Source organism: Staurois parvus, unplaced genomic scaffold, assembly GCF_062004578.1.
Source record: "Staurois parvus isolate SC_StPar_1 unplaced genomic scaffold, SC_StPar_1.0 ptg000155l, whole genome shotgun sequence".
In the NCBI taxonomy this organism is placed as follows: domain Eukaryota; kingdom Metazoa; phylum Chordata; class Amphibia; order Anura; family Ranidae; genus Staurois; species Staurois parvus.
The window spans coordinates 2481641-2504249 of NW_028317951.1; the positions used below are offsets into that span (position 1 = coordinate 2481641).

General features: G+C 39.1%; 1 protein-coding gene across 1 annotated transcript in view; it reads right to left on the minus strand.

Annotated features, from left to right (window-relative positions):
* LOC149463242 (uncharacterized) overlaps nucleotides 1-22609 on the minus strand; it is a 276228-nt gene that overhangs the window by 190342 nt on the left and 63277 nt on the right. The window contains exons 2-3 of the mRNA XM_089675410.1: nucleotides 12583-12655; nucleotides 8864-8975 (exon numbers count right to left, since the gene is read on the minus strand). Coding sequence (XP_089531536.1) covers nucleotides 8864-8975; nucleotides 12583-12655 — 185 coding nt within the window. The remainder of the gene's footprint in view (nucleotides 1-8863; nucleotides 8976-12582; nucleotides 12656-22609) is intronic.

Below are 22609 nucleotides of genomic sequence, written 5' to 3' on the forward strand. Positions count from 1 at the left end.
CAGCCTCATGTGGTGAAAGTATGCAGGCAGTTCCTGGAGGATGAAGGAATTGATACCACTGAATGGCCCCCATACTCACCTGACCTAAATCCAATAGAACACCTCTGGGATATCATGTCTCGGTCCATCCGACACCACCAGGTTGCACCTCAGACTGTCCAGGAGCTCAGTGATGCCTTTGGGTCCAGATCTGGGAGAAAGTACCCCAGGAAACCATCCATCTACTTATTAGGAGTATGCCCTGACATTGTCAAGCATACATACAAGCACGCGGGGGCTGTACAAACTACTGAGTACCATTTTGTGTTGCTGCAATGAAATTGGCAGCAAAATTTACTAGCCTGCTCCATAATTTTTTCACTTTGATTTTCGTTGTGTCTTTAAATTCTGCCCTCTGTAGGTTGATAATTATCATTTCCATCAAACGATGGGGCATCCTTACATTCCTAACACATTACCCAGTCCATATCAGTATAGATAACCAGCATGATATTTTTCCCCATTGAGATCTGAAGTGTTTTAAAAGTGTTCCTTCATTTTTTTGAGTAGTGTATTTTTAATGATAGATCCTATTTAATCTTGTAAATATTTTACAGGCCTGATTTTATCAATAGTTCAACTATTAATGGCTAGTACCACAACAACAATTGTTTTAGGACACAAGAAGGTTAAATCCAGCCCTGTATAAGATCCCAATCCAAAGATATTATGTAAGTGTACTGGTCAGGCAGCAATATAATTTACACTGTTGGTCCTGTCACCTGCTGTTTTATTCAAAATTTCAACATTCAGACTACATTTTAAATGCTTCGGTTTATAATGTATTAACTGAATTTAGTTCAGATGGTAATGGGAAAGAGATACTGGGACTGATTTACCAAAGAAAAATAAGCTATATACGTTGCATAGCACTTCAATTTATTCACTAGGCCCTGGGGCAAATTCCCTTGCAAAGTGTAACTTCCAATGCTAAATGAACAGCCTATTTGTCTTTAGCAAATCAACCACACAGTCCCAACCTCCTTATCAGGCACCTAATGCACTACTGTATGTACCCTTGGTTCCACCTGCTACTGATATTATCAAAATGCAAAAAACATTTTCACTGTTAATGTCTTAATTTTAAATGTATTGAAAGAAAGCAACAACAACTTTGTACAGCATATTGCAAGAACAGCCTAGCCTGGACCACAAAGAAGGCTCTTACTATAAAGAGATAAAGTGTCCTTCACCAGGAGTCCACTTCTCCATGAGCACCAGAAAATACATTTTGGAAACAGTGGTATTAGGGCAGTATGTTGTTAAAGCAGCAGTAAATTACTTTACCCTGGGTACTTTTATACTATTCAGTATTTGTACCGGGAACACAACATTTTTACTTCTTTGTATATGGAGGACTCCAGTGATCCCAAATACTCTATATTACCAAAAGTATTGGTACTTCCGCCTTTACATGCACATGAACTTTAATAGCATCCCAGTCTTAGTCCGTAGGGTTCAAAATTGAGATGGCCCACCCTTTGCAGCTATAACAGCTTCAACTCTTCTGGGAAAGCTGTCCACAAGGTTTAGAAGTGTGTCTATGGGAATTTTTTACCATTCTTCTAGACACGGATTTGTGAGATCAGGCACTGATGTTGGACTAAAAGGCCTGGCTCATAGTCTCCACTCTAATTCATCCCAAAGGTGTTCTATCGGGTTGAGGTTAGGTTGCTTTGCACACTGGTGCACAGTCATGTTGGAACAGGAAGGGGTCATCCCCAACCTGTTCCCACACATGAAATTGTCCAAAATGTCTTGGTATGTTGACGCTTTAAGAGTCTCCTTCACTGGAACTAAGGGGCCAAGCCCAACCCCTGAAAAACAACCCCAAACCATAATCACCACTTCTCCAAGCTTTACACTTGGCACAATGCATTCAGGCAAGTACCATTCTCCTGGCAACTGCCAAACCCAGACACGTCCATCGGATTGCCAGACAGAGAAGCATACTTCCTCATTCTAGAGAACACCTCTCCACTGTTCTAGAGTCCAGTGGCGGCATGCTTTACACAATTGCATCTGACACTTTGCATTGCACTTGGTGATGTAAGGTTTGGATGAAGCTGCTCGGCCATGGAAACCCATTCCATGAAGCTCTCTATGCACTATTGTTGTGCTAATCTGAACGTCATATGAAGGTCTTTAGCTATTGAGTTGCAGACAGTTGGCAACTTCTGCACACTGGGAGCTTCAGCATGTGTTGACCCCCTCCTGTTATTTTACATGGCCTACCACTTTGTGGCTGAGTTGCTGTTGTTCCCAGCTGTTTCCACTTTGTTAGAATACCACTAACAGTTGACCGTGGAATATTTAGTAGCAAGGAAATTTTATGGATGGACTTATTGCACAGGTGGCAACCTATCACAGTACTACACTTGAATTTACTGAGCTCCTGAGAGTGACCCATTCTTTCACAAATGTTCGTAGAAGCAGTCTGCATGCCTATGTGCTTGATTTTATACACCTGTGGCCATGGAGGTGATTGGAACACCTGAATCCAATGATTTGGAGGGGTTCGTTTGAAGGCGTTAGTAAGATGACCTATAATTCAAATGCTTTAAATGAATTCCTTGAGAGTTGTGCGGTTGAAAGCATCAGTTTCCAAAGTGTGGTTTTGGTTTGGTAATAATGTGTCCCTGGATTGCTGGAAATGCACCTAAGCTGCAGTGTACAGGAGTTTGGAGCAAGCCACTGAATAGCTACATTTCACAATACAAAAAAGTATGTAAAAGTGCAAGTCGAATGACATTTGAGAGATGGTGCCCAGCTAAAAGAGAGTGATGTACAATGTAAATATGGGGCTCTGCATTTACAAATCTTTGCTTTAATGTTCCAATTACTAGAAGTGTGTGACTGCATTTGAAATATGCAGACCAGATATCAATAGGTTGAATCATCTGCTGGGTTCTTGTGTATCTAAAAGACTCCTGTGGTTTGTTCTACAATTTGGAGAATCCATCAGATGATTATGATCCTATTATTTGGCTTTGTAATAATCCTGATTAAATGTAATCAGGCAATCATGCCAATATAAGGTATCAGTTTTGAATGGTGTCAGAGTTTAATTTTGTTAATACATGTGGTAACACCATTCCTGCATCTCCTTATAAAGAAATTATAGTAGAATGCCAGCAAAAAACATTTTTGTATGTCTCACAACAGTCACAAGTTCAAACTCTGCTCTAATCATTTCATAACAAACCCCATGGGGTAGTAATTCTATGCAAATTGTTGACAATTATGTTTAAATATCCACTAATGGTAGAGTGCTCACGAGCACATAGATTTTACAAGTGCAGCATTTTCTCTTCCTCAGCATATAAAGAAATCAGCAAATCTGAATTTATATTTAACCATATCTAATCAATTAATCAGATTGGTAGTTAAAACCTGCAAATTCTTACTCAGAGACATCACATTGTAGTTTTTGAGTAGCATAACTAAATCACTTATGTTACTAAATGCCTCTTTAGAAATATGGTATTTCTATAGGTATAATAGGTATAATGACTTTTGGAATAATGTTTTCATCAATACATGAGCTGCCCAGATGGGATCATGTTTGCACTGAAAGCAACTAAAGAATAACACTATACTTGAAACCAAAATTCTTTATTTTTACACAGAAGGCACCTGTATAGGAAAATTCGTATTTAAATATTATAGAGCATTTGTTTTCTGATTCATTAATTCATTAAATCATTGATTTGTACTAAACAAAATTCTACAGTATATCTTGCCTACTTAAAAAAGTTTTCTAGTTCTTTGTGAAGGGAGGCAGAGAATGACAATGCATATTCTTGTTATTTCTTATGATATATGAAATAACAATTCAGATCTTGGTTTGCCAGCTTGTTTCATTATATTTGTCTAACAATAATAACGGCAGATTATATTTTGTTTTTCTAATGCATGAAAATGGGAAATGAGTGCCTCCACAGTGAGTTTTTCTCTTTGTCTTCAGAAGTCTCCAGTTTTGCCCGCTGCTTTCATCTCCACGTATCTAACTGCAGATTCCCTCTGTTTCTGTGGATTAAGAAAGCATGGTCCCCAAGGAAGAATGTTCTTTAATGACTTGAAAATTTGAAATAACAAAGCAAAGACAGGAGATTGATGGTTTAATGGGTCCGTTTTTTCCACTGCATTTTGTTATAGTTTAGGGGAGAAAATAAAGCAACTCCCCCTTGTATTGTATGTTTAAAATAGACGTGGGCTTTCCTTGTACATAAAAAAATGAGTTTTATCTCCAATGTTTTATTTTCAGACAGATGCAAACAGCACAAACAATAAAGCAAATATTGAAATGCTGCATTAAAACCAAACATATACAATCCCTTTCCATGGCCATAATTTGCAAAAGTATTTTTGTTCTCAAATACAAACTTGTGTATATATTTCAAAAGCTAATTATCTAGTATTACAGAGCATGGCGTCTCAAATGATGGTGTGCCATTTCCTCAAACTTACGCAAAATTTTATTTGGCAGAGCAACTATACTGTCAGTAAAACCAGTAATAAGAAAACAAAAGTTTTGCACCAGTTGATTGGCTTTGAAAGCAATCCATGGTTTTAGAAAGACTATTAAAGAGATGTTTCCTGGAATTTAATTTCCTACTAACACTATATAAATGAAAGCATATGATTAAAGAGAAAAAGATTACTGTTTTTTGAAGTTCCACACCCTACACTTAGATTTTTTTAGGAATTTTTTTTCACTTACAGCTAAAGGCTGGGAATTACAAAAATACCGGAATAATACTTATAAAGTATAGGGGTAGTAGAAAACACTGTAATGCCTTATTTATTTGTTCCCCAGCCACTGGTGCTCTTCTCTTCTCTCCGACACTTTGGGCTGTGGACAGGAAATTGCCATCCTCTTGTACATAGCAGGACTATTGGTCCTGCATTGCATGTGATGACATCAGAATGGGACTGCCAACCATCTAACCTGGATAAAAGCTTTCTGATAATTGGTCACACAGTGGCCTTCCACTGTTGGGCCACGTTATTTGATATGTATTACAGCTTATTCCTCTAGCACAAGCATTTAGCCCTTGCAGTGCAGGAATCCCCACTGCAAGGGTATTTGTTTTTGTTCTGGTGTCCAGAGTTGGCCTTTTAAGGGAGTTTCCATTTTATTTAAAATGTAGACTGCTGGTTTCAGATGTTAGGAGGGTGCTACTGTCTAGCACCTTCAATGTACAGCTTGTTACAATGCTTTAGTGAATTAGGTTCCTCAATTCTGCTATAGCAAAATGTATAGGATGCTGTTATCTGAACTAGTGAGAAATACTACCAAAGCTAAGCTGTCAGTCTTCTGTGTTTTCCTGTGATAGGGATTTAATGCCCTTATTTGTCATTCAGCCTACACAGTGCAGTCCAAGTGACCTACAGATTTTGGGCTGGACCATGATATTTGAAAGATATACTCCAGAGGCTAATAGATAATTGGGGAATGCTTGTCTGTGTTCAATTGTGTTCAAGTCAACACCGAGCAAACTTCTCTTTACTTCCTTTGCCCTTGTTACTGGGGCAGGAAATAACTGGCAAAGAGGCAAAACCAGAAATAAAATACATTTTTGTTAGTAAAGGAAACAGGGCCATGGTACCATTGGGGTCCCAGGTATATCCTGCGGAACATGACACAGGCAATGTCAAAACCTGACTGAGGTTCTATTTAAAACAAAAAAAAAAAAGATTTAGCTAGAGATGGGCATTAACTATTCCTACTTCTGTTCTATTCTAAACACTGTGTTCAGGTGGCTTCTGCTTTTTATTGGGGGAAAACAGTTGGCTTATAAATACACGTTGTCCTTGTAGTTTTCCAATACTTGGTGTTCAACTCCTGTCTACCGTGTTGGACATAGTGGCTACCAGCTGTTACCAATACTTCCTTGGTATCTGGTTTATATTTTCTACCTGCTGATTAGCCAAGTTGCTCACTAAAGAAGGTTAGGCCAGTTGAAGTGCCATTTCTCTTACTATCCTATCTAACATTACCTGTGAATAGAGGCTGGTGCAAATTCTTTATTGCTCATCTCATGTCAAAGCTCTCTAGCAAGCTCTAAATAACAGCTGTAAAAATTTTGAAAGTGCAAAAGTCGACTTGACGTCTTCACTTCCTTCATCTGTACTATGCTTTTTCTCTATAATGATTTATTTTTTTTTCTTTTGACAAACCTTCAATTAGGCAATAATTAGCCATCGAGGAAAGAAAGGATGATGTCATTGTATCCGGGCAGACTTCTGAAGGTAAAGTAATTTTTCACACAGTGTTTCATAACTGTTCTCTAGGGCAGGGCTTAAAATTTCAAATCTAGACCTACTAGCCAGGCACAAACCTTACTCTCCACCAGTTGCCCCACCCAATCTTGCCCAGGCCCGCCTCCAACCCCAGCCCATCCCCCAACCCTGCCCCAGTCCTGCCCCCAACCACGCCCCCTTAACCTCCCTGGCGGTATGATTATTTCAGATTTTTGGTGCCTAAAGCGGTACCATTATTTTGCATGGAAATATGTTGTTTTGTTATTGTAGGCTGTAATATTTAGGAATAACTCACTGAAATCTGTCCGAACAAGAGTCTAGTAAACATCCCGGGTATGATAAAATTTGAAACACAAAATCATAAATTATAATTTAATAAATAATCATAAAAAATAATAATATAATAATAATACATTTAATTCAATAATATAATCAAACCAAAAACACTGAAATTTGAAATAGAGCGCCTTGATAAGTTCGCACATTGCTGAGCAAAGTCGCAAAATCGTTTTCAGTGTCTGATGACGAATTTCCCCACAAATCATTATCAATCAATTCTGCAAGTGGTTCTGATTTACTATCGCTGTTCTCTAGCTGATCTAAACCGCTTTTGACCTAAAGGGACACTTTTTGGACGCCATGGACGTTTCTCAGTTTCCAGGCAGAAAGAACAGACAAAATGCAGGCGGGGCACAGGACAAAGCACTAGGGACAAAATGTATGTGAAATTGGTTGAGACAGCAATGTTTTACTATGTAAAATGTAAAAAAAAAAAATGACATTATTTAAAATTTTTAAATTTCCCGCCGCCGGCGGCGCCCGTACGTCCCGACGTCACAGGGACAGGACACAGAAGCCGGATGCCGGCATCGGCCGAAGGAGATGACCGGGGACGCTGCAGGGGACACATCGTGGGAGCGCAGGGTAAGGTAAGTGAAGAACAAATGCCGGAGCAGTGCCGCATGGTATTCCCGAGTGTAGCTCGGGGTTACCGCTCTTGGTACTGAAATGTTACCCCGAGCTACACTCGGGAATACCGCCAAAGAGGTTAAAGCTTATGAAATTACATTTATCTTTAGAATAAAGAGTCCAAAATATAAAAAACTGCAATTATAACATAGCTTTATTATGTCAATTTAAACATAACAGCAATAGCTTAATAGCAATAGGGTGCAATCAAATAAACAAGTTTTACAGCTTTAAACCTGTAGTGAACATTTTGTATTTTTTTTGTTTATCTCCTGCATCTTTAAAAAGAGACTTTTTAATATGACGATATGATTTTTGTTAGTGAGCACATATTTTCAGTTATTATTGCAGTTTTTCCTTAAACTGATTTTTGTATAATACTTTTATATTTTTATTATTCATTTATTAAAGTCCAGTCGTATTTTAGCAGAAAATTATACAAAGAAAATCAATGTGTTTATTTTGTAGCCCTATGCTCAGAGGTATACTGCAGTATACTAAGGCCACTGAGTTCTGTGTGAGGGCAGTGCAGTGGTTTCTCTACAGTGATCCCCCAAGGCGGTGGAGAGCGGACCTCACCTCGAGTCCCCCGTGGCAGTGGAGAGGGTGTCTCCTCTCAGCGGAGGAGAGCGGACCTGTCCCCTCAGCGGCGCTGCCAGTGTAATGGCAGTGCCGAAGAATCCAGAAACCGGAAGTTGGAAACCGGACTTCCGCGACACAATGAGGTTTGGAGCCCAGGTGCAGCCGCTCCATCCATCATCTGTGCTCGCAGCTCGCCACACAAGAATTTCTCCTCGCATTTGGCGAGCGGCTTTTTCGAGCCCTGCTCTAGGGATTACTAGAAAACTGTGGCATGAGAGAGTGAGCAATAAAAAGTTTAAAACAGCCTTTCCCGTACAGATGAGTTAGTAAGGGGACACATATGGGTCACTTTAAGATATTCTAAGTAGAGTATTTATAGCAAGTGGGTTTTTCATCCTCCTTTCCTATTATTACAGGTACTTATATAGTGCCATCAATTTATATATATATTGCACATTCAGTCCCTGCCCTCAAGGAGCTTACAATCTAAGATCGCTAACTCACATTCACATATATGCTAGGGCCAATTTACACAGGAGCCAATTAACATCCCAGCATTTCTTTGGAGTGTGGGAGGAAAGCAATGCAGGCACAGGGAGAACATGCAAACTCCAGACAGTTAGTGCCATGATTGGGATTCGAACTGATGACCCTAGTGCTGCTATGCGGAAGTGCTAACCTCTTAACCACTGTGAATTTATGAAGGCTGACCCAAAAAAATTGTACAAACGTTTTGGTTAATCTAACTTGAGAATGAACAAGGAAATTAGATTGATGGTATATGCAGCATATAAATTTTTTATGCTTAACTTTTTGCTTAATGTATCCATGCTAGTAAAGATTTTATTTTGTAGTTGAGAGTACTCTAAATTGTTTCCTTGATGTGAACTACTAATCTAGGTCAAACTGTTTAAAGGTCCACCTATCTACAAAGCATGTAAGTAGCCAATTGTACATTACCAGTGATAATAGTACTTAAAGATTATGAAATAATTTGTTTTCTTACCTTTCTTACTGAGAGCAGTCCTTGTCTAAATAAGGGCAGTTCGCCATTATGATTCTGAATCTTGCTTTTTTCAATTATCCAGTCTGCCAAAACTTCAACTGACTTAGGGCATCTACACAAGAATAAGTATAAATATAAAAAGTTGAATTATATTGTTTAGATATATAATCCAAGCAAAAAAAGCCACATGGAACAACCTCATCAAAAATGTTTTTATTTGTATGATTTGAGTGTTTGGCCTGCTGCCTTTCCTTTTACATAAAATTTGTCTGAAATGAAAATTACTGGATAGTGGTCTATGAAATGTTAACATAATAATCCATAATAACATGTAGTGTTTACTTTTTCATATTGGCCTTACTTGTACAAATCAATGCCCTAAAAAAGCAATATCCCACTGAAAATAAATCCTTTATGAATCTTCCACTGACATAAATTTTCTCCCTTGTCGGCTGTAATTTTAACCCTTTCGTGACCAAAGGTCATTGGTATGTGGATAGCGAGACTTAACTGATCCCACTGAAAAATTATCCTATATAAATCCTTCTATTACATATACAGCATAGAATGAACATTTACAGGTGCTAACAAAAAACCCTTATAAGCTTTAACATGGTAATGTCATTTAAAAAGCCTGTATTTAATTCTGCAGTTTTGGACAAACCTCTAATGGCTGGTGATCCTGATGCTGATGCAGTGATTCTCTACTTCCTCAGCAGCCGCACAGTTATGGTATTTGCATTCTTACATTGGTCAGGCAATACCTGTTATAGGGTAATAACACCCTCTCACCATTTCCTAATTGTCCTTCTGCATTGTTATGTGAGCTTCTGATATAAGGTAAAAGTGGGTCCACAGTTAATTTAATCAGCCATGTATTATGGAGGAAACTGTCAAAACCATCAAATGGCTGCACCAGAACAACACATTTTTTTAAAGATATGGATTGACCCTACAACACATAGAAAAAAAACCTCTTTTAACTGAAGTAATCACATATACTATACATGCGCAATAGTAAAAAAAGATCTATAGGTCACCTGAGATATGTAAAGTCTACATAGTATGTAAAGTAACTTTATAACATTTGTTGTCCTGCAGGGACAATCCAGATAAATCTGACTTTGGTAACAGAAATCTTCCAGAATTCTTCGATTAAGACTGGTTCACACCTATGCATTTTTGGTGCTTTTTGCAGAAATGAACTACAGTCCATTTAACATAGTTTCCTATTGGACACATTCACATCTATGCTTTTTTCAGCTGCTGCATTTTTTGAAAGCGTCAGGGACTTTTTTAAACAGAAAACGGTGTGTTTTTAGTTCAATAGACTTCAGTGGAGATGCTGCAGAAAAGCATGTAGTTTGCTTTTGATGCACCTTTGATGTGTTTTTGTTGTATTTTTGATGTGTTGCACATTTTTTAATTAGTCCAACAACAAATTGGGCAAAAAAATAAAAGCAGAAAAACATGCATAGGTGTGAACCAGGCCTTAGAGTGGACAGTTTGGTTCATATATATATATATATATATATATATATATATATATATACTGTTCAGGATGCCAAGGATGGGTCCTGACTGGAGACATTATACCCCACTATTTTGGTAGTGGTCTCTTTAAATGAGGGTTCAGGAGAGGTTTTGAGTAAGAGTGGTTCTGGGGTAGACAAGGTGGACAAGAGAGGACTGATTTACAGCTCTCAAAATTCGCAAGTCCTCATTCGGGACCCAGAATGTGCAGACTCAGAGAGACTTCAAAATTAAAACCCTGATTACAGGGGCTTTGGTCCTGAAAGGGTTAGTCCACCTGAAGGGAAAGCTTGAAAAGCAGCAGGAAGGAGTCAGCATGTGTCTATGAGGTGATGCAGAGTAACTCATAGCTGTGAGATTCTGTGAGCTGTCTGGTGCCTGAGATTCTGTTTGATGAGTTCCTGCAATTTGTTTTGCACCCTGAAACAGATGGAAACCCTAAGCCAAAGTGTGGGACCAAGATACTGGTGGTGAGCCATTTTGTGTGGTCTTCAGTATGCTATACTATTTGTGCTTGCTTGTTTTTGAAAGACCAATAAAGGCTATTTATTTTTACAAGTGACTGACTAGTGATCTTTGCCCCTTCATATGGCAATACATATGGGAGCAGTTTGATTGCATTTTTTGATAAGAATTAAAAAGAATCTGTCAGAATAGAAATATGGGAAGTGTTATAAAGGAAAGGCTACGGTCACCTGAAGTCTGACAGATGCTTGCTTGTCAGTGGCATTGCCTCATAGTCTCTCATATTTTTAATATGCAAGTAGTTGACAGGCCAGCAACTACTGGGCTTAAGGGGACATCTGATATTTTCTGACACATAGGGGTTGATTTGCTAAAATCCCTGTGCAACTCTGAATGGAAACCAATCAGCTTCCGGGTTTGTTGTCAAAGCTTAAATGAACAAGCTGAAGTTGGAAGTTGATGTCTACCATGCACAGCTGCTTCAGATTTTGCATTCTCCAGTTTTCATAGTGTTTCCCAACTCTATTGCTCCCACCCATTCTTCCCCAATAGGTTATGTTTTGGGAATTTCTCTTAGATAAACCATATGCCATAAATGCCAAGCCATTGAAATGTATTTAACCTGAACTAAAGGCAAAACCTTTTTTTCATTTTGGATAGTGTAAGGGATGTTATAACCTCTGTCAGTTTTTTTGCCATCTGTATATTATTAAGGAGATTTGGATACACAAAATGTATACCTTTCTTGCTCCACTTCCCTTGTCCTCTGTTCTGGGGGAGAGCACTGGTGCTGGGAACAGTTTCCATAACCCAAGCTGCAGATAATATAGGGATGCTCCTGGTTTCAAAAATGTCCAAGGTTCCGAAAAAAGCATTTATCCATAGCAAAATCATACAGCTAAAAGTCTGCATCTACTAATATTTTCCAGCCCTAAAAAATGGACTTTATCATAGCTTTGAGAGATATCCCTTAACTTTCTGTTCCATAGCCAAAACATGAAGTTAGAGGAAATCCCTCCAAAGCGAGGGAAGTCTTTGTTGTCACCGAGGTCCCATAACTAGTGCCGTCATACTCTGGTGCACCAAAAGTCTGGGATTTTCTGTCACTTTCACTTTTAGTGGTGACAGCAAACATGACAATTAGAGAGGGTTATTCTCCCTAACAGAGGCACAAACAGCAATAAAGATAAAAAAAGTTACGTTTTGATTTTAGTCATGTTTTAAAGCACTTGTGCAAGGTAGAAGAAACCCAGATCTAGCAATTGGCACTGTCTTATTGTTCTCAATTAAAGCAAGGCATACCCTGATTGGACAAGTTGGAGATCATGACATCACTTCTCTGGCTGTCTGCCTTGTCAAATCAGAGAACACCTTGCATTCTCTGAGCTAAATAGTCATTCTGTAAATGGCACCTGTGCCAAGCAAGTAACCCTTTGAGGTTACAGGTGACAAGACAGTTACTCAACACAGGACTTAGAGAAGAGAGGTGATCACTGTATTAGTGGTGATTACTACTGATTCTCTACTTCCTCAGCAGTCCCACAGTTATGGCATATGCATATTTACATTGGTCCAAAATGGACCAATGTAAACATGCAGTAAAATTCATACTTTTGAGTTCAGCTTAGATGATTGGTATAAATTGCTTAATATAGAAACATGCTTCTGATAAAAGGTAGCTGCTGTAACAGTACACTGAACAATAAGGGAGATGCACTTACTCTTGTATATATTTGTGTGAATTAACCTTTTCTTCATATTCACCAATAAGAGACAAGGATATTACATGATTACCTACAGGAGAAAAAAATTATATTAAATTATTTAAAAAATTATATTATTATTATAAAAAATGACAACACTGTATTAAATATTAATTTTGTGAAATGTGCCTGTTTGTTCAACATGGGGAAATTACAGAACAGTGTGCAGCAAGGACACATCTCTGTGCATCCTAATACATTAAGCATACTCCATTGTGTACCCCTATAATTTCAGAATATACAGCGATTACATCTCATACCCACCACAGAGTTCCCATCAGCAGATCAGCAGGCTATCACTTATCATACTATAGGCAGATCTGCACACTCAGGCAAGCAGTCTTCATTTTCCCTGGTGTTGTATAACTCTAAGTTCTGTCCATGCCTTACATAAAGGTAGAACTACCTCTCCCTCTTACTTCCTGGGTCCTGGTAGTTTATATTTACAAATACCAAAAGCATCCAAAATGGCCCCTACAGTTGTTATGGTGCAGGTGTCCACCAGTGCCCCAGCAACCAGAGACGCTGTGTGGCCTGGCTACCAGTCTCCTAGCAACCAACGACAAAGCAGAGAGATGGCAAAATCCCCCTATGCAGCAGCACTCCAGCTAGGAGAGGGAGGAGCAGAACTAGGAACCAATCAGCAGGCTGGGTGAAGGAGGACACACTGTATCCCTCCTACAGTTTATAACTGTGGCAAACAAAGTGGTGTTATCAAGCTGCCTGTGCTGTGTGGCAGGGCTATGCAATTTTGAAGACTGGATAAATGGAAATATAATTTGTTTGCACAATAGTTCCCAATTATGAATTTAATCTGTGTATTTAGCTGTTTGCCAAGATTTCTGCTTTAATGGTATACCTTATCTAGTTTGAAGCCTTTTTGTATGTTGCCTGCACAGTCCTGTCAAGACATTTGGAAAACGCAGGCATGTGAAACAATACTACTGACAGTTTTCAGAAAATATGTTTTTTTCAAAAACAAGTCCACCCAAAACTGCTAATTTAGTGTTGTATGGGCAAGATTTTGCTGAAGCACACACAAGCTGCCCCTATGCTTGGAGGCTACAGCAAAGAGATCTAGCAAATATATTACTTAACTTTAACTTTTGCCTATGTTCCTAAAAAAAAACAAAATCTTCCATCTCTATGCTAATTTGCCAAGTTTGAAAGTATTCCACTTGTAATGGTACAAGTATAAACTCTTGATAATACGAATCCAAGCTTTTCCTTTCAAGAAAATATCCATATTGTACAGAAGTTAATATCCTACATACTGTATAGTACCTACAGCCAATCAACAGCATCAAATATATTCATGCAATGTGAATCTGTACTTTGGAAAAGTATCATACTATGCTATTTAATAAACATAAAAGGCTGCATTTTATAAAATTGTTCATAGCTGATATATGATTGGTTGCAGAAAATAGTGGTTTTGCACATATATTTTTCTTATGTATTTTTCTTTTCATATATGAGGTGCCCGTAAATGTGTTGCTCTTACCACGTGTGGTTTTTAGGTACGAAAATATGTGGCCTCCCGACGTCAGGACCCAGCTGCCGCGAGGCCGCATATTTACGTACAGCCAGCAACAACAGCTTAAAAGAGACCTAATTTAGTCTAGGCTCACACTGTAGCAGATCCTGCCTGCTGTGTTTGCACAGGCACAGCAGCCCATTCATTTAAATGGGTTGCTGTACCTGCAGTAAAAGCAGGGAAAAAGTCCCTGGCCCTTCTATAAAAGTGCAGCCTCATGAAACCTATGGTGCTGCTTTTGTATACAGACAATGAGGTTGGTGTCCAGTGAGAAACACATAGGATTGAAATCTGCATTTCTCAATCTTTTTTTCAGTCAAGGCACCCTTTAAAATTATGAACAATATCTAGGCACCCTTTACAATTATGCACAATCTCTAGGCACCCCATTCTAAAATGTAAAAAACTATTCAAATAGTTTTAATAATGTAGCAATGTACACCCAACATTAGAGGGGATTTATTCTTCCAAAGCAAATATACCTTTTGCACACTGGTACTGACTAGTATTTCAGTGTTTCTTCCTCAGTTTCTCTTCCTCACTCAGCTAATGTGACCCCAGTACTAATGGAAAGGGGCAGGGGAAGGGCAAATAAGCATGCTGTGCAGGCACTCAACATCCTCCCTATCAACCGATGATGTCATTGGTTGTTAGGATGCTGGCAGCTAGAAGATCGTTAAAGTGCACAACGAAAACCTGTGGCTTCGTGTACTAAAAGGCAGGCTTGATCCACCCACTGGCTGGCTTTTTGAGCAATGTGTACGAATTTTGCCAAGGTACCACTGAAGGAGCCTGAAGACACCCCAGGGTGATTGCCACCCTGGTTGAAAAGGCTACTCACTCTTGTCTGGATCATGACACTTTCTAGAAGTAAAGTCATTTAGATTTTGCTACACAACTGAGATTTACTTGGCTGACTAAAGAAGAAGGCTTCCTGAGGACAGAAGGAATCATAAGAATCTCTTAAGCCACACTAGGAATGTGCCACTTTACAGGATACACCACCTAAATTAGCAATTATTGGCTTCATATATAGGGTCGCTTAGTGCACAGGAGTCAATATTTGTTATCCTAAATTATAAAAGAAAATAAAGGTGAATGAGAGATGGGGAACAGAATACCAGGGCCGTTAAGCAGGTATTGCCAACAAAAAATACATTTTTTTTTAAACTGATAAATTAACAGTATATAAAGTCATAAAGGAATGAAAAACATGCTAGTGTTCCTTTCAGCTATTTGTAATCAGCATCTCAAGAAATATTAAGGGGCAAAATGCATCTCACTGGCAGCCTGAAATTGAAAAGCCTGAATCTTGGTCGTCCCTGATATAACCCTAATCCTACTTATCCATCACAGCAAGGTTTGCCTAGGGCAACAGTTTAAGGATCAGTCACTTGATGGCTTTTTTTTCTGTCATTAATTGATCAGCAGGTTTCCTCTTTCACTCTTTCTTCTGCCAAAAAAAAAAAAAGAAAGAAACTCAATATCTGTGCCACTGATTATACAATGATTTTACAAAACAATGCTTAGTCCACTGTGAGATTCTTGTAATATATTGAAGCTTTGAGTGAGTTGTGCCTGCTACCACAGTGCATATTAATGCATGTCACATGCATAAGCACTTAGCACCATAAGTCATTTTGAATGGCATCCCAAGGCAGCGCAGCTGCAACCCATATGCATTGCAGCACTTTACAAAGCAAAGTCCTGTGCCTTAAAGTGGAACTCTAGGCTACCAAATAAAAATGGGCAAACAGGCAGGATTTTAATGCAGAAGAGACACTCTTTATCACTTTTGAATTAGTTACCTACCTGCCTGTAACAGTGAGATGTGCACACTAAGCACACGATACAAATTTGGCAATGCGGAAGTAGACTGCACTCCAGTGCACGTGTAGGAGTAATGTCATCCCCACCCGGCCAATGAAAGCAGCCAGCGATCGAGACCCTGAAGCTGGCTGCCCAGAAGATGTCAGCACCCAGGCGAGGAGCTACAGAACGGTGCCCCTCTAGATCCATATTGTGTATAGTTCCCCTTTAAAGCCTCATAGCTGTGTATCTGCTCTCTGAGAGGCACTATGATTGGTAAATGTAGGAAATTTTGAAGTGAACTTTAGTGATGTCACTACTGTGCTATTTGCTGAAGAGGAATCTGTACTTGAAGACCTTCAGTGTATGCATCTCCCAGCTTCTCCTCCATTTAATCTGTGGATTTATGCTTCCTAAACCTCTCCCCAGTTTCTTGAATATTCCTCCACCAGCAAGCAAAAAACTGGCTATCAGGGGAGCAGCTCTGACATGGGTAAGGAAACGCCTGCCTCTTCCAAGATGACCGCCCCCACACAGAGTGCAGAACAAAGAGCTGTAAATCAGTAATGGGAAAAGAAGAACCCCAGTCAATATAGCTTGCCTCTTTTGGGCACAGCTTCTTTTGTCCTTTTTAACCACTTGCCTACCGAACACTTTTACCCCCTTCCTACCCAGGACAATTTTCAGCTTTCAGCGATGTTGCACTTTGAATGACAACTGCGCAGTCATGCAACATTTCTTTTAGTGGTACCAGGGGCGTACTGACAACTCATGGGGTCCCTGGGCAATAGGGGATCATGGGGCCCCTGTGCCCTTGCCCAAACTCAAAAAAGCCTATGAAAAAGGTACCACATGCATCTCATGGGGCCCCCTACTGACTGCGGTCCCTCGGGCAGTGCCCGAGTTTCCAAATGGTCAGTCCGCCCCTGAGTGGTACTTAATCACCACCTGGGTTTTTATTTTTGCTAAACAAATGAAAAAAACAACAATTTTGAAGAGAAAAATTTTTTTCTTAGCTTCTGTTATACAGTTTTGTAAATAAATAATTTTTTTCCTTCACTGATGTGTGCAGATGAGGCTGCATTGATGGGCACTGATAGGCTGCACTGATGGGCACTGATAGGCTGCACTGATGGGCAGGCACTGATGAGACTGCACTGATATGCAGCACTGATGGGCATTGATAGGTGGCATGGATGGGCATTGATAGCCAGCACTGATAGGCACTGATAGCCAGCACTGATGGGTACCGACTGCAAGCACTGAGGAGGCACTGATAGCCAGCACTGACAGCAAGCACTAATTGGTACTGATAGCCAGCACTGAGGGGCACTGATAACCAGCACAGTATACAGATGGGCACTAATACAAAGCACTGATAAGCACTAATGGGCACTGATACAAAGCATTGATGGGCACTGATGGGGCAACACTGATCATCAGGGCACTAATGATCAGTGCCCTGATGATCAGTGTAGATATCCCCTCTGAGAAATGCTGCTTACCTGCTCTCCCCACCTCACGCGATGTCAATGTGAGGAGAGGACTGCCGATAACCAGCATTTTCTATTTACACTGTGATCAACTGTGATTGGACATAGCTGATCACATGGTAATAGGTGGCTCTGAGTGGCTCTTTACCTGGACATGTGATCAGCTGTGTCCGAAGAACACAGCGATCACAGCTTACGCACAGTGCACGCCCCAGGGAGCGTGCAGGGGGTGTGGTTTTGGGAGGATGTCAATGGACGCCCTCCCAGAACTAGCTTACTATGCTGTAGCCATCTTTTGGCTTTAGCGTGATTGGGAACTGGTTAAAGTCATTTCCAAACCCTAAATAGATTACATTGGCCTTGCTGAAGCGTTGTGCATCCTAAACAACTGCCATTTTGTTTCATAAAACACTGTTTTACCATTTTTTCATTCTTTTTTGGTTCTCAGTGGTGCTGATCTTCTCAAGTCTCTTTCAAGTACTTCCTCTCCACCCACTTTAATGTCAGCAACACATCCTTACTCAGGATCGGCTTCCCAATAATAATAACCATGTCTGCACAATGTGTGTCAGAACAAAATCTAATATTCTCTGCTGAGAGAGTTGTTTTCCCCTATCAAGAAATGCCTATACAAGGACCTTTATAACAGGAACATCAGATAATAAAAGCTTCACATTTAAAAGAATCGAAAATTGTTTTTGAAATTACATTAACATGTTAAGGCTTATTTGAGATTTTTGCTTGGGTTTAAATCTACTTTAGTAGATTTAGTGTCTGTCTGTTGTCGTTATAAACATTATACATATCGATATGGACTGTAGTATGGGAAATTTGTTACATGAGCACTCTATGTCAAATGGTTAACAATTGCCTGCTTGTGGTATTGACTAACATCTTATACTTTATGTCTATATTACTTATATCATGATGATGGGTTCTAACCAACAGCATTAACAGCATTAACCTCCTTCTGTGTTTCATGGCTACTCAGAATGGCAGACAAAAATGATAATGTAATTTATTCAAGAGTAAAACCTCTTACTGGTTTCATTACTTAACACTGCAGATAGTCTTTAAACAAATTACTAATTAAGGAACATTTTATTGATGTTGCTGTGGAGGACTCTATTTAGGCTGGAGACTGAACAGATATTGCTCTGCAGCTACAAGTGAAAATTGGAAAACATTATATGAGTGCCATTCATGCCAAAGTAAATAAGGCACCTATTGCAATAATACCTGGAATTATTATAGAGAATACAAAGGCACTCATAAGGGTCACTGTTATGTGCTTATCATTGTCAAAGCAAATGTGCCCATCAATTCCATTGATTGACCCTGTTTTTTCCAAACTATAACTTAACCCATCTCAATAATTAATTTCTCTGTCTTCTAACAAGTCATTGTGTTCTTTTTTATTGCTTTCCAATTGCCTCCTTTTTGGATTGGTGGCTTCTACAAGATGGTATGTGCAGGTCTCTAAAAGCAGTAGGTGTTTCTCTAAAACTGTAGATCCTAAGTGGAAAGCTGCCACAAGTTAACATTGCAAGATTTTTAATGCAGACAGTGTAAAATACTAAAATATATTTAGACATATACCCCAATCTAGACTTCCAGAATGTGAACAACCATTCAGTGTTCTTAGACACAAGCAACTGTAATGTGGAGCAACCACAGGGGGAGTAGTAGAACTGTCTAACCTGACTAGCATTAAAATGTGGTGTGTCAGTGTAAGAGGCATCAGGGCTCCACAGTACAGTGCCATGTACAGCCATGTACACTCACCTGGCACTTTATTAGGTACACCTTTTCAATTGTTTGGTAACACAAAATACTAATCAGCCAATCACATGGCAGCAACTCAGTGTATTTAAGCATGTAGATGTGATGCATACGATTTGCTGAAGTTCAAACTGAGAATCAGAATGGGAAAGAAATGGGATTTAAGTGACTTTGAACGTGGCATGGTTCTTGGTGGCAGATGGGCTGGTCTGAGTATTCAAAAACTGCTGATCTACTGGGATTTTCATGCACAACCATCTCTATGGTTTACAAAGAATGGTCCGAAAAAGAAAAATATCCAGTGAGTGGCAGTTGTGTGGACGAACATTCCTTGTTGATGTCAGAGGTTGGAAGAGAATGGGCAAACTGGTTGCTGCAGCATTAGGGTCAGAATTTGGGTTAAAAAAACATGAAAGCATGGATCCATCTTGCTTTGTATCAATGGTTCAGGCTTTTGGTGTGGGGGATAGTTTCTTGGCACTAGCAAGGTGTACCTAATAAAGTGGCCTGTGAGTGTATCTGTCTCTCTGTTGTCGTTATAAACATTATGAATATGGTCTTCCAGGTCCTTACCTATGTAACTGTCTCAAAGGGGTTAGTCTACCCAAAACTTAAATTACAGTGCTGGAAAGTTAAAGCAAATGTGAACCCAATCACTAAAATCTGATCTGGTATAATCGTTAACGTGTTGAAATACTTTTGAAGATCATGTTTAGTTCTTTCAAATCTGTGTCTTTCTATAAAATAATACAGTGTGGTCCCGCTATGAAGGTCCTTGTTCAAGCACTTCTTGTTATAGAGTGACCATCAGGAAACCCACCTCTGAGCAATGACTTGCAAATGAAAGCATTTCTAAAGTCTTAGCATCTAACCCTCCAACACTGTTACTTTGCTGCAACATATTACATTTAAATAATGATCACAAGTGCCTGAATAGTAGCTTTTCTTTTCTGTTTTAATTTGTGGTCATATGAGTGCTGGGTTACCGTCTCCAACAGTTTTGAAAGATGGGTGTGGGAGTAGGCAGGTGAGCTCAAGGCTGCTATATTGACAGTGATACTCCATACAAGAGTAGCAGTCAATCTACAACTTGGGGCAGGCCTGAAGGCATGGCTTTCTATGAAATTATGATAGTGTGCAAAATTAAAAAAGAAAAAAGCGGCACTTACAAAAAACACCAAATTGTCAGCAGCATATCCCACCCAAAATAAATTTTGGCAACAATAATCCTAATTAAAAGGTATGCGCTAATAACAAACTTATACAAAGGTGTATATCATCATCCCAAAAAAAGTTTAGTGGTTTAAATAAATAATTATAGTGACCAAACATAAATTAGTGTCCAAAAAAATATATATTAGCGTCCAAAAAAAATATATATATATATATCTTCAGTGACTTGAACCAATTGTGAAAAATCCACCACCAAAGGAGATTAAATGAACTCACCAGAGCTAATGGCTGGTCAGATTATAAACCAGCAACCACCCTTTGGCGTGGCCTACTAGATGTGGACGTTAGAGAGCCTTGCTGTTCTGTGCTGTATGGGAGAGATCCGCGGTGAGCTGTAATTGTATCTCACCTTTTTTTGCGATTGAAGCTGGTGTCTGTTAGACACCTTGTTTGTGAGTTTCCTTATACCTTTTTTATTAAAGAGATACATGAAAAAAAAAGTAGTGCACCATTATGTTCTCTTTTTTGTCCCTGAGTGTACTGTATGGTCTCATGGAGGTATGAGAGAGTGGAGAAGTTCATCATAAGAGCTTGGGCTGCAAAGTTGTTTGTCTGTGATTATTATTATCTGGAAGTATCTGAAACATCACCATCATAGCGCTGTTGCTGGTTTATAATCTGACCAGCCATTAGCTCTGGTGAGTTCATTTAATCTCCTTTGGTGGTGGATTTTTCACAATTGGTTCAAGTCACTGAAGATATATATATATTTTTTTTTGGACACTAATATATATTTTTTTGGACACTAATTTATGTTTGGTCACTATAATTATTTATTTAAAACACTAAATGTTTTTTTTGGATGATGATATACACTTTTGTATAAGTTTGTTATTAGCGCATACCTTTTAATTAGAATCATGATAGTGTACTGGAAGCCATGCGCTGGTACAGCGTCCTGTACATTCATGCAGGGAATTCGCTGGATGGCCTGACAACACAAAATTGGGAAGTAACATGGTTTTCATTGTCATGATGATTCAGGAAGCTGAGGCTATCACCAGGATCACCAGGAATTTGATATTTATAGTCAAGATAGAAGAATAAATGGCATGTATAGGAGTGAGAAATGTAACAAAAGCAAGCATATTTTGGTTATTGCATTTCAGGGTTTGCAAACAATTTAAAAGGAATATCTGTGTTGAGGCTGGAGGAGATCAGCAGCACTGTGATGTAAAAAGGATTAATAAATAAATAACCATGATTTCTAAAAGAAAAAAAGCTTGTCTTTTTTTTATAATACACAGTGGATGGACTCATCCATTCTGAAATTTTTGCCTAAAGTGTAGGACAAAAGCATAAGCGTAATAGATGAACTAAATGACACCAAAACTGTGTGCTATGCAATCTCTTTTAGCAAACTATAACAAATTACATTTATTATTTATTTCAGGTACTTATATAGCTCTGTCAATTTATGCAGTGCTTTTACATATATATTGTACATTCACATCAGTCCCTAACCCTCAAGGGGCATACAATCTAAGGTCCCTAACTTACATTCATACATACACATACCAGGGCCAATTTAGACAGGATCCAATTCACCTACCAGCATGTCTTTGGGGTGTGGAAGGAAACCGGAGTACCCAGAGGAAACCCACGCAGGCACAGGGAGAACATGCAAACTCCAGGCAGGTGGTGCCATGGTTGGGATTTGAACTAATGACCCTAGTGCTGCCAGGCGGAAGTGCTAACCATTTAGCCACTGTGCTGCCCCGTAGACTCTTTATTCAAAACTTATGGTAAGTAGTGATGAGAACTGAACAAAGTTTCAATGGACATTTGCCTAAATCTGTAAACACCAAATATATGGGACAAGGTCTATAGGCGCTGAATCATGTCATTTTTTTTTAGCATTTTTCAAGACCAATTAGTAGTCTTATAGAAATAATGGGCAAGAGTGTCTAGGCACTACTATGGGAGAGATGTACCAATGCAAAAAAAATAAAAATAAAAACATATAAAAACAAAATACTGTTAAAGTGTTACTAAACCAACAATAGTAAAATCAGTCTGTATATGCAGTAAAGCATGCTTGTTATACTCACTGTGGAACCTAAGGGGTTAGTCCTCTACATTGTGTGAAAACGCTGTATGATCCTGACTTCTCTGATCCTCCCCTTCTTCA